The sequence below is a fragment of the Perca fluviatilis genome, chromosome 3 (assembly GCF_010015445.1).
Source record: "Perca fluviatilis chromosome 3, GENO_Pfluv_1.0, whole genome shotgun sequence".
Classification (NCBI taxonomy): domain Eukaryota; kingdom Metazoa; phylum Chordata; class Actinopteri; order Perciformes; family Percidae; genus Perca; species Perca fluviatilis.
Window position 1 is genome coordinate 9,885,029 of NC_053114.1, and position 12,689 is coordinate 9,897,717.

Below are 12,689 nucleotides of genomic sequence, written 5' to 3' on the forward strand. Positions count from 1 at the left end.
AACAAATTAATACTTACCTTACTTAAGTAGAAAAGCTTTTGCAGAAACGTAATGTTGTCCTTGGATGGTGTATAATGACAGCGGAGTGTAGTATTCAGATCCTGAGGGTCTACAATGGAGTTCAAGGTCTCATTCCTGCATAGTTCATAGCATCTGAGGTGGTCAATATACCAGGCTGTGAAACGTTCGACAATGAATGACACTTTTCTAGTATTTTGACTTTTTTAGCAAAGTCAGGAAGCCCACATGTATGTCCAAAAGATACAACCATGCCCTCAGAATATTTTGTACAAGGTAAAATCACACTTGAGGTAAGACCAACAGACTTCACTGTGTTGTATTTCTGTTGAATGGCGGTCTTCACAGAAAACTCCTAGACACATCCAAGTCACGTTTGAAAACACTTGGCATTCTAAGATGGTAGGCAAGAAGAAGCTGATGGTGTGTGGATAGAGTGAGCAGAATGTTCTTGAAATTGTTCACATCTTGCACAACCTTCTTGAAGTAACTGTTTAGCTTCAAACTGGATAGTCCAAAAGTCAACTGAAGGGCCGAAGCACCTGATAAGGTGCGCATAATGCTCTATGAAATGGTGTTTCGGTTTCAACCTGTAGTCAGGAAAAACCTCCAGGAGTAAGCTCCTATCAATGTTCCCTCTAATTTTTCATGTGTCTGGGCATACACACAAGCTCCCTGAGCACACTAAGGATCACTGTGAGCAACATCAGTTGTGCACGCTGTGGCCACACACCGGTATCATACCTGTTCAACACCTGGGATCATAGCAAGTTACATGGCTTATTAAAATAATCAAATTACAGCAGCAATTTCCATTAGTTTACTTTTAATATTTTCGAGGGTTTACCACTCAACTGCTGAGCTACCGGCTCTGGCCCTCTTAAAATGAAAAAGACAAAAATCTTGTTGTTCATGAGATGTGTAGTATGTTATACTACACTGCAGAGTCCTGCTTTGGCCATGGGAAGAGTCCTGCTTTGGCCTGGGTGAGGGTCCAGTTGTGGTTTGGCTGAGGGTCCAGTTGTGGCCTGGGTGAGGGTCCAGTTGTGGCCTGGGTGAGGGTCCAGTTGTGGCCTGGGTGAGGTTCCAGTTGTGGCCTGGGTGAGGGTCCTGCTCTGGAAGAAATGAGAAATATACACCTTTCAGACATAACATTTTGTTCACATTAAAACATTCATATTTTGCACAATGACATGTGTGCTGTAGCTTGTGATACAGTGTAAATTCCTGTAACTCTTTGTCTGTAAAATATCTAATTACACTGTTTTTATTAGCATTTCTACTACCCATAAATTATCTAGTAGTAACAGCATTTAATGATTAATATCCATACATAAAAAATGTCACTAGACTATGCACAAATCTGACTTAAATTTTACCTTATTTTTCACGTCTGTCTTTCTTTCTCACTTCTCCAGTGGTTGTACACTTTGTCCAGGTTGATGGCTCCGTCTGCTTCTTGCTTTGACTTTATGCGCATCAGCTGGTCCAAATGTGCCACTTCAAGACGATTTCTGGATGCTGTTTTGATGTGATTCATTAAACTAAATCCTCTTTCACAATCTGCACTGGAAGCTTGAAATGTAGCACAAATATCCACAAGCTGTGAGATCTCCTTTAGCTCCTCACATCTAAGTGCTGCAGCCACCATATCTGAGAATGTGCTGATTGACCCCTGTTTAAGTTTTTGCTTCATTATGTACTTGAATTCAGCATATTGACTGTTAATGGCCTCCATAGACTGTGGGTGGTGGAGAATGGCCTCATACTTTTTTGCCAGTGTGGCAATGTCTGCTGATCCATAGTCAAAACTGATGTCTGAGCTCAATGCTTCAATGTCAAATGCAGACCACTCCTTTAATCCATCCTCTGGAAAACGAGCATCCATGTGATCACAGAGAGTTTTTTTTTTTTTTTTTTTTTTTTTCTTGTCTAAAAAAAAAAAAAAAAATCTCCCCATTTTTTTTGCCATCAGCTGATGAGGTCCCCATTGCCTCTTTGACACGGTCACTCCAATGTACATCCTTCTCCTTCAAGTATTGGGAACGCAACTTTTCAATCTTTGCTCGAGCAAGGCAGTGCCCTTCCATCACAGTCAGGTTGCGTCTTTGTAAAGAGAGGCAGAGTTGTGCTAGCTCACCCAAAACATCTCCCAGAGCAGTGATAGTAACCTTGAACTTTGAATCACTCAGCTTTTTGTAGCAGTACTTTGCCACTGGATCTCTGTTATCAGTGAATTCTCTTTTGCAGAATTCTTCAAGCACAGTGTAGTTCCTCAGAACAGCATTGACAGCTTGGTGCCGCGACAGCCATCGCACTTCGTTCAGAGGCCTGAATGACAGTGTATCTTCATCAAGATTCTTTGCTATGTCCTCCATGTTGCCCCTCTTCACAGTGGACCGAGAAAAAGTGGAATATACAGTTCTAAGAAGAGTTTCCACATCTCGCATCAAAGGCACATCTTTCCAGGCATCATCAATGCCCAAGTCCTCTCTATGGGCCACACAATGTTGTTCAGTTAGGTGTGGTATTTGGCGCTTTAACAAAGCCGCAACTCCATTGTGTCTTCCTAGCATTACTGCGGCACCATCGGAGGTCAGCATCACCATTCTCTGCATGTCCAGTCCATGTTTGGAGTAAAACTGAGTTATTGCCTGCACAATATCCTTAGCAGTGCATGCTGTCTGCTGGATGATGCCACCAAACACAGTTTTATAGTTGACATAATTTTCCTCCCTGTATTTAATATATATGACTAGCATTTTGTGTACTGTTATGTCTGTGCTCTCATCTACTATCAGGGTATGCCAAGGTGCATTTTTAACACTGCACATAGTCTTATTCTGCACTATCTCATTGATTGAGTTCACAAATTCAAAGGCATAGTTTTTGCTTCGCCAGCTTTCTGGTATACTCACATACTTTGCCATGTGATCGTGGATTTGTTGAACTGACAGAATTGATGCATTCATTTTGATGGCCAGTAAAATATTGTCAATGAGAACTTTAACTTGCTCGGGGTCAGATTTTGTTTTGTGCAACAGCTCGTTCCTTTTCTCCCGGTCTTTTGCGCTCTCCCGCAATAATGTACCAATCCCCTGTCCCATCTTGAGTCTCCGTACAATTCCAACAGCTTTCAAATGAGTTTTCTGCTGAATGTGACGCTTGAGGTAGTCCAACTTCCATTCAGTCCACATTTTTCCATCCGAAAACTCGCTTGTTACTTTGGCTTCGCTGCATGTTTTGCAGAGCAGACCTGTCTCACTCGAAAAAGAAAAAATCTCACCCAGTTTCACCACTTGTTCTCCTGTTTCCACATACTCCGACAGCCATTCCATCTTAAAAGAACCGCATTTCTTTTTTACTTTGGCTTGGTGGGTGGATGTGTCACTGCCCGTTCGTTTTGCCATGATAAGGGGTTTGCATTTGCGTCGCCGTCTCTTATCTCTGCCGTACTGTTGGTAGCTAGCTAACCTTCACGGTGCCACAGCGCGTATAGGCTGGGCGCGATATTACGAATCCCACTATGGCCACGCCAAGACCCGCCCTTCAATAGCATTCACACACTACAATTGGCCAGGCGTCCATGCACTCGAGGTGAAATGCCTAAACCCAACCAATCGAGCTGCTTCGTAGGGCGGGTCTTGGTGTGGTCATAGTGTGATTCGTAATTTTGCGGGCAGGGCATATACACAAGCACTGTCAATGCTATGATTGGCTGCGTAGCGTAAGTGAACAGTGTCGTATCATTGGCTGGACACCTGTCACTCACTGAGTCTATGCGCTGCATAGATTTTCTTGTGCGCTGACAATGTGCGAGCGGTGCGCGATTGCGCAAGCGCGCAGCTTAGAGGGAACATTGGCTCCTATGGTCTTATATTTTGGACTCCAAGTAGCACAACAATTCTTCTGTAACTTTGGGGCTACACAAGATCTTGACAATGTCTTTCAATTCCAGGAGAATGCCCCATGCTTTGTAGGGCTGAACGATTAATTGCATTTGCGATAATATTGCGTTAGGTCGATTTCCTAATCGCAAAGGCTGCGATTTGGTCACGTGACTCACGAGAGCAAATCAGTCTGCACTCCGCAGAGAAAACCTCAACTTAGCACGCTAACTGTACGCCGTACCTTGAGCAGATTCCTGTCATTCAAACAATTCTGAGTTGTAGTTTATACATACATGCGCTTAATGAATACAGGCACGCAGAACTGAAGGCTCGGTTAACAACGATTAGCTCTGATAGCGGTTAGCTCCAGTTAGCGGTTAGCTCCGGTTAGCGGTTAGCTCCGGTTAGCTCCGTTAAAAAGATATGGAGCGGAGGAGACTGCCGCGGAGAGGGGTAACAACCAGACTCTGATAAATGACGTTCGGGGAGCTTTCACAGCAGCGTGGCCACGTCGTTTCAACGGTTTTATTAGTAGAGTTAATCCCACGGCAACACCTGCATGCTACTACTAACGCTACGATAGCCTCTCTGAACAAGTGCAACATCGTTGACACTGTCATGCACACGACGCAACTTCATGAGGGGAGGGAGGGGCTGGAGGCAGCTCCTCTCTGTGTGCTGTAAAAGAAAATACACCGATTATATATATTTTTACTTATTTAACGGTCTAGTAAGTTAAAGTGTTTAAAAAGTGCAATCCACATGTTTACATATGTTTCTTACAGTAAATAATAATTAAATAATCTAAAGCCACATTTGTTTTTATATTTCTGCAATCTGCACTTAAGTGTGATTTGTTTCTGACTTTCATATGAATGTTTACACCAGGCTTGGTCAGTGCTCAATATACTACTGTGATTGAAGTAGTTAAATAAAAGATGTCATTCATATAAATTCATGCATCACCTAATTTCATCATCACATACAGGCCTGGCCTCCAGGAAAGAACAGTTTGTTTAATCTATCTAATCTTGTGTTGTTCTAATCTTGTGTTGTTCTTAGCCCAGCAGAGCAGGGTGCAGTAAATATACCAGCCCTTTTTGCACTTTGCACTTTAATTATTAGCCTACTGTTAATTCTCAGGATGTTGTGCTGTCATGTGTGTCCTTCTTTTGTGTCCTTGTGTCTTAGGACGCTCTGCTGATCTCACTTTATGTTGATTTTATCCTACTGTATTGTATTTTTTTATTTGAGAATGTTTTTATGTTACATATTGTTTGTGTTGTGAAGCAACGGATGTGGCACTGTGTCCAAGACAAATTTCCCCTCGGGGACAATAAAGTGTATTCTATTCTATTCTATACTATACAATGATTTATTGCTATCGAATCGCAATATTTTAGAAAAAAATCACAATTAGACTTTTTTTTTAAATCGTTCAGCCCTAATGCTTTCCTATGTTCAGGAACTAAATGGCCCGATTATGAGTGGTAGCAACCGAAGCAGAGTTCAATTCTCATGGCCGTTGCCACCAATGGTCCCTCTGACAAGCGAACTTTTGGTATTTTATGGGGTTTGTTAAGTTTATCAACAATTGCTTACATGAAATCATTTATACAAAGAGCAAGCTCCTCTCAGACTATCCCCTCAAACAAGTCATGCAAGATATCTGGAGGGAATCCTTTTGCAGTTTGAAAATAACATAATCTGTCCAATGGACAAGCTCGCTTTACACCATCAACGCTTTTCAAACGTTCATTGTGTTGCAGTTCAAACACACAGTTATCAATGGACTCTTGAGTTCTGAGGGTAAAATTTCCACTTTTAACTTGACAACATTGTATATCATTACGATCAGCTAAGCAAAACCTGCAGAACTTGCCTCCATTGAAACATTCCCGGAAGCCATCTAGTGAATGTGCACCAAGATTGTCAGCGGAAACATACACAATTGTGCCAGTTACGCTTGCTCCTAGTCTCCGAACAAAGAGTCCATGAGCAATAGCTTTGATCAGAGGCTCAAGAATCTTCTCATATCCAAAAGTGATGATGTCTTTCCTATGACACAGTGTTGCAAGATAGATAGATGAAAGAGAGGACCTATACTGAAAAGGTAGATTAACAATCACCCAATACACACCACAAACCTTGTAGTCATTTTTGGCGGTACCTAAGGGGTACATACCTCGAAATCATCAATGAACAACCCAAGAGCAATGTGAATTTCCTCACAAGACAGCAATTCATTCTCTTTAATGTGTCAAACTGTCATAAAATTATCCATACTGGCTTGTTTGTGAACCTGAGCTATGATGTTGTAGAACTTTATCAAGTACATCATTTCGGTTTAGCAACTCTTGTGAGAACATGTAAAATTGAAACATAAACAAGGGTTCTCTGTCGAGCAGCATCTAGTACATACTCAACTGGCTCAATGACAGTGAAATTTTCTTTGTAGAATGTAGCTCTCTTGTAAAAAAAATGTTTTTTTTTAAAGCTACTTAGGTCTTGAGGGTGCAAGGACAGTCTTTGTATATGCAGGGAAAGGGGCAAGTAGTTCCATTGAATCCATGCTGAACTTTGTAATGCCTTATTACTTTCTGCTGATTTGTTGAGGAAAAACTACAAAACTTATAGGTTCACTGCATCAATCATGCCACTGAATTAATCTTCGGTCAGTTGTTTCTGAAGAAAAAAATTGAGACAAAAATATTGCATTAGCATGGCTTAAAATACAAACAAATAGCATAGGTGTGTTGTCAGACAAGCTTGTTATTTCATGAAATGTAATGCAATTTAAGGACTAAGCCCTATGTTGGAAGGCTATTTAATGTCAATCAAAAAGAATGCATTGGTCAGCCCTTTCCCTAGTGTACTAAGGCCTGCATCCTTCCAAAGAAAACATAAAGCAAGTCAGTCTGATAACCCTCACTTCATTGCACACACACTCATTTAGTTATTAAAATGACGGTTGGGCAAATAATCACAAACTCATTATGTGAATTTATATTACATTATAAGTATTACTTAGGTAGCTTTCTCCGCCGTCCCGTTGTCTCTCCTACCTACACCGGCCCCTGCACCCCGTCCCCTTCTTGCTACCTGCCTGATCAGTGCTGCTGCAGATGAGGAGAAGGCAGAGGGGGGATGAGCTGCTCCTCAGTCACGGACTGTTTTGGCGGCCACAACTGAGAAATACCTTGCATGCTCGCCGGACAATACTGGTGTCTTTTCAACAGAAAGTCTAGTTTGTCACTAGTCTCTTTCATGAAAGAAGGAGGGTTGAAAAGTCGCTAAATCTAGAGTCAAAGTGGCTGCACAATTCATGATAAAAAATAGTATGTTGCTTGTTTAAACTAGTTCACATGTTTCAACGTCATAGCTCATTTGCCACATCTGACCATATTATCAGAACATGTTTGGACAAGCCTGCCTAAATTAAACCACCTTAGCCTGCATACTTAGCCATGTCAGAAATTTAAAAGAAAACAAAATTTCCCCATGCATGCCTTCATCGAACAAACCAGCTAGCTAGTCAACATAAGGGCTAACTAACTTAACTAACTTACATTCAGAGGATTAGTTCGTTACTTGCATAACTTAGTTGAAGGCAAGTTCAGAATTTCTCCACATAATCATTACATAGCTAGCTACTACTAGCTAGTTAATGAGCAATGTTCGTTCTTTTCCCGTGATTCACACACACACACACACACACACACACACAGACACACACACACACACACACACAGCTAACATATCACTTACGTTTTTGAAACTAAGGGCTTGCACGTTATACTGTAGGTTTGAATGGTCAGTTCACAGTATTTCGTTAAAACTTTTGCTTAGTAAAAACAAAACTCAAGATATACTGAAATATTAGACAGTAGAAAAAGTTAGAAGTTTACTCACGCCAACGGTCAGCTCGCTTTTCGCGCTCGGTCCTTCGATAGAGGAGACAAGGTTGACTAATGTGGTCTGGAGCTCTGCGCATGTGCAAAATGACGTAGCGTGGTGAACCCATGAACCCAGAGGGTGAACTTCAACTTACATTTGAGAAGACAAGAAAATGACTCCGTTGTGTCAACTGTGCATTAGAATTTCAGAGCAAAACACAGATATTTGTGTTATCGCAACAAAAGTATTGAAAACTTTTGAGTTGAAAGTTGACTTGACCCCAAAACAGAAATTGAGACAAACAAAAAGTGGAAATAATTTTTTACAGTGTAAGGATTCACTTTGCCACATGTATGTTTAACATTAAAACATGATTTATAAAATCATGCCAACAATTTTTATTTTAATAGCTTAGTATTCTATGCACTGAAAATGTATGTATAAAGGCTTTAGGGCACCCACACATTGTTGTAGTTTAATAAGCAACTTCATTTTATACAACTTTGCTTGAAAAATGTTGAAGACCCCTGATTTAATAGGTAAAAAGGTTTTGGTGCTTCATCATTGCTGCTTTGTCTTTGTGCAGGGTGACCGCTAAGTCCAGGCCTCCTCTCTGTGGTGGAACTTTAAACGGGATCAACCAGTGACTCCAGTAGGAATGTCTTACTGGTCTGTTGGCCTTCCCCAGGACACTCCCAGCAAAATGGAGCAACAAAGCAGTGAGTTATAACTCGACACAGCCTCTTTTTCTTGTTGTTCTTGTTAGAAGCATCACACAGGTTCACAAAGGATTTGACTGTAAACTGAAGTTATTGATATGTGGGACCATTGCAGCACTGCTTAAATTTAGCAAAAAGGGAACTGAAAGTGTGAATGTTTGAGAGCCACAAGCCGTATCTGTTGCTGTCCAATACATATGCATGAAGCAGAGTGTGCTCACTGAACACAATGAAACAGTTTTAGTCTCATCTAACACACACAAGGCTTCTCCAGCAACATATTACAGATTGTAGCACAGCAGTGTGGTAAATGACAACAGAGTAACTGATAGAGGATGAGGAAAAACTGTAGGAAATGGTGCATTAAAGTAGGTTAACAATCCTCTTTTTTGCCCAGCAACAAGAAAGCTGTTGTGATCTGCTGTTATAACTTCCTGTCTATGTCAGAAGTGGGGACATGTCTTGTGTAGATTGACTTCTTCTGCTTGTGACCACTTTGTGCCTCCATTTGAGCAAATATTTGACCTGTTTTACAGTGTTACATGGTGCATCTAAGACTGCTCCTGCTAGGTCTGAGCGATATGGATCAAAAATCATATCTCAGTATTTTTTTCAGCTGAATGGTGATACACGATATACAGTATATCTGGGTATTTTCTACAAAGTGGGCTAAATGTTCAGTTGCAAGTCAAAGCCACAAGAAGCACTTTTATTAAAACAGACTGTGATCAAAATTGAATGCAAAGACGTTTTTTCTTCCCTGTTTGAAAATATACAGCTGCAACACATGTAAATGAAAATAATATTAAATAAATAGCCTATATTAAATAAAAATAGGCCTACTCTGAGAATGCTTCAGCTGTTTTCAACAACAAAGAAGAGAGAGAGAACATGTTCTGGCTTTGTCCAAGCTTGATTGGTGTCTGGAAATTGATCTTTAATTCTATGTCAGTAGCACTGGGCTCTGTATTACCCTTGCCCACTAGTTGCACTTTTTGCTCTCTCCCCAAACACTGCAAATTTATCAAACCTTCAATATGGTGCTCTCGCCTTTTGTACTTTTAATAGCCAGACGGTTGATTCTCCTCAATTGGAACTCAAACCAACCACCTATTCATATAAACTGGATATGTGACTTACTGAGCGGCATCCATCTTGAAAACATAAGGTATCTGAGAGATGGAAAGCAGGAGAATTTTAAGACAATTTGGAACCCATTCATTTCCTACTTCTCTTCTATCAATGCCACTGGGATCACTCCCTTCCTTGTGTCTTAAAGGACGCAAATTCCGGACTAGGGTTATTTAATGATGTTATATACTCGAAATGTCGCTCTTTCTGGGACATGTTTTCATGCTAATCGAATGAGTTTGGAGCTTTGACGAGGCTACCGCGGACCGCTGGTTAGCTTACAATGCTAGTATTTGGGGCATGGGGACACTCAAATTAAATCGTTATTTAATACCACTAAAAAGGCTCGAAATATCACCAAACCATAACATTAGCATAATGAGGGTCCCTAAATGTGAACCGAAGCATTGACAACATTAGGGCTGAAACGATTCCTCGAATAACTCGAATAATTCGATTACAAAAAATCCTCGATGCAAATTGACTTGCCTCAAAGCTTCGTTAAATCAGTGTTACCAACGTTGTATCGCTGACGGACGGTGTTTCCGCACGGAGCATTATTACTGTCACAGACGCGGCTCAGTCTGCTACTGGCGACACATGCCAGAGCAAAAATAGCAAGGGGCTAAGAGAAGAGACAGGCTGGAGAAAACGACAGAAAGTGTCCAAAGTTTGGAATCAGTTCAAATGTAATTTAAAACTAAAACTCTGTACAGTATGTCTACTGCTAAATCAAACTAGCTTACCACGATAATAGCACGACGTCAGTGCTTTAGCATCTCAACAGAAAACATGGAGTCTAACTTAATCCTCCATTCCATGAAGCGGACCCGACAAAAGTAAATCACAGAGTCGTATGGACGATGAAACTACACCAAACATAACAACTACCAAAATCAAAGACAAGAAAATACGTAGTGGTGACCACGATCTGATCTAAAGAGCTGACGCGTTGACTATCCCTTCGGAAAAACAGATGATTGTTGCGCATCTCTCTCTCTCTCTCTCTCTCTCTCTCTCTCTCTCTCTCTCTCTCTCTCTCTCTCTCTCTCTCTCTCTACACAGGGAGAAACAGCTGATCAACGACCGGATAGCATAAGTGTAACAGAGCTGTGTGACATTATAATCAAATATATAAATGAAAATAGGTTGAGTATAACTAATATTTACATATTTACCACTGTATATACAGATCAGTCTCAGGTTGAAACTTGTAGTTCTGAGAGTTAAGTTGCACAACTTAATGTAATGTTTGTGTATGTTTAATGTATGCCTTAGTTTGAGGTTGATATCATTTGGAAAAAAAAATCTTTAAAAACAATGTAATATGGCACTTAAATGCACTTATTATGTTTAGTTTTTTGAGAGATGATATTTTAAACAATGTAGGCAATACAAATGTTGCTTTTTTCCGAAAATGTTGCTTTTTTGGGTTGTTTAAAAACGCAAAAAAAAATTATCTGATTAATCGATCGATAAAGTGCTAGATTAATCGATTACAAAAAGAATTGATAGCTGCAGCCCTAGACAACATTGTAAGTGTACAGATAGTTTATTAAAAAGATAGATTATAAAGACAACCACGTTCATGTTTACTTGCGGGAGCCATCTTGGAAACCAGTCATGACTAGTCGAAAAACGAGCGGCGTGCAAATGAGTCTGAGATTCCCATACTGTCTATGGAGATTCCACGTTGCACAGCGTTCGACTACCGTATTTTCCGCACTATAAGGCGCACTTAAAAGCCTTTAATTTTCTCAAAAAACGACAGTGCGCCTTATAATCCGGAGCGCCTTATATATGGATCAACCTCTCGGATCACTGCCCCGTTGACGGGACACTGCGTCGCTGTAACCTCGATAAAACTTCCACTCATTCGCGTTTTTATAACTTTTAAAGCATTAAATATTCAAAATATACAGCCATGCGACACACCAATTGAAAGCTTAGCCTCTAATGATTAACTTAAGCCCACATACAAAGCATACGATGATTTATAGCAGTTACACAACTGTTACAAAGTAAACAATTTACAATAAAACAATTTAGCCATAATCTGCGCATCTGTCGAGAGTGCATCCATACCTGATTTCGTTGTCCTTTCAGCAACAAAGTGGTATTTTGGCCAAAACTTGATTTTCATAAATCCACAAAAGTCCAAGGAAATGTAATATCCAAGCTTTATATTCCAAAACAATCTGTTCGCCTCACAATGTTGAAGTTTCTGGCCGAATCACAACGGAAAAACGCGTTTTCCATTTCCACACTTGTCATCGTCGCTAGCTTCTCTGCCCAGCTTGCTACATGATCGATGTGGGCGTCATTGTATTCCCTAGCTTCTAAGCTTTCGATTGGTAGCGGACAAGCCGATGACAACATGTCAGGGACCACGTTGAGACGATCGCTATTTAATCGGACCACTTAGATTTAAATGTTATAAGGAGGGAGTGAACGGAGTTGTCAGAACACTTCATAAAGTTTGACTATATCTGACGGTTTTGTTGACATTCCCTTTAGCACAGCTCAATCTAGTGGATGCATAACGCAACCCCAGTCAAACGTTTGACTGCAGTATCTTCTATTCTATGCGCCTTATAATCCGGTGCGCCTTATAGTGCGGAAAATACAGTAGTCATGATCTTTTTAATAAACTATATGTACACTTACAATGTTGTCAATGCTTCGGTTCCCATTTAGGGACCCTAATTATGCTAAAGTTATGGTGTGGTGATATTTCGAGCCTTTTTAGTGGTATTAAATAAACGATTTAATTTGAGTGTCCCCATGCTCCAAATACTAGCATTGTAAGCTAACCAGCGGTCCGCGGTAGCCTCGTCAAAGCTCCAAACTCATTCGATTAGCATGAAAACATGTCCCAGTTACATAAAGAAAAAAAGAGAGAGACTGCTCATAGACGAGGGGGGAGAGCGGGAGCGTGCGATGGACTAAAGTGTATAATACAAAAACCTTCTTTGAATGTGTTTCTGCACAATTCTCTGGTTTATCAGTGAAGTGTCGCAACTACACTGCAGAC

General features: G+C 40.6%; 1 protein-coding gene across 3 annotated transcripts in view; it reads left to right on the forward strand.

Annotated features, from left to right (window-relative positions):
* The window catches only part of lrrk1 (leucine-rich repeat kinase 1), a 235,488-nt gene that overhangs the window by 23,877 nt on the left and 198,922 nt on the right, over positions 1-12,689 (forward strand). For all 3 annotated transcript variants that reach the window (XM_039794699.1, XM_039794701.1, XM_039794700.1), the window contains exon 2: positions 8,392-8,524. In XM_039794699.1, the coding sequence (XP_039650633.1) occupies positions 8,464-8,524 (61 nt within the window). In that variant the 5' untranslated portion in view covers positions 8,392-8,463. The remainder of the gene's footprint in view (positions 1-8,391; positions 8,525-12,689) is intronic.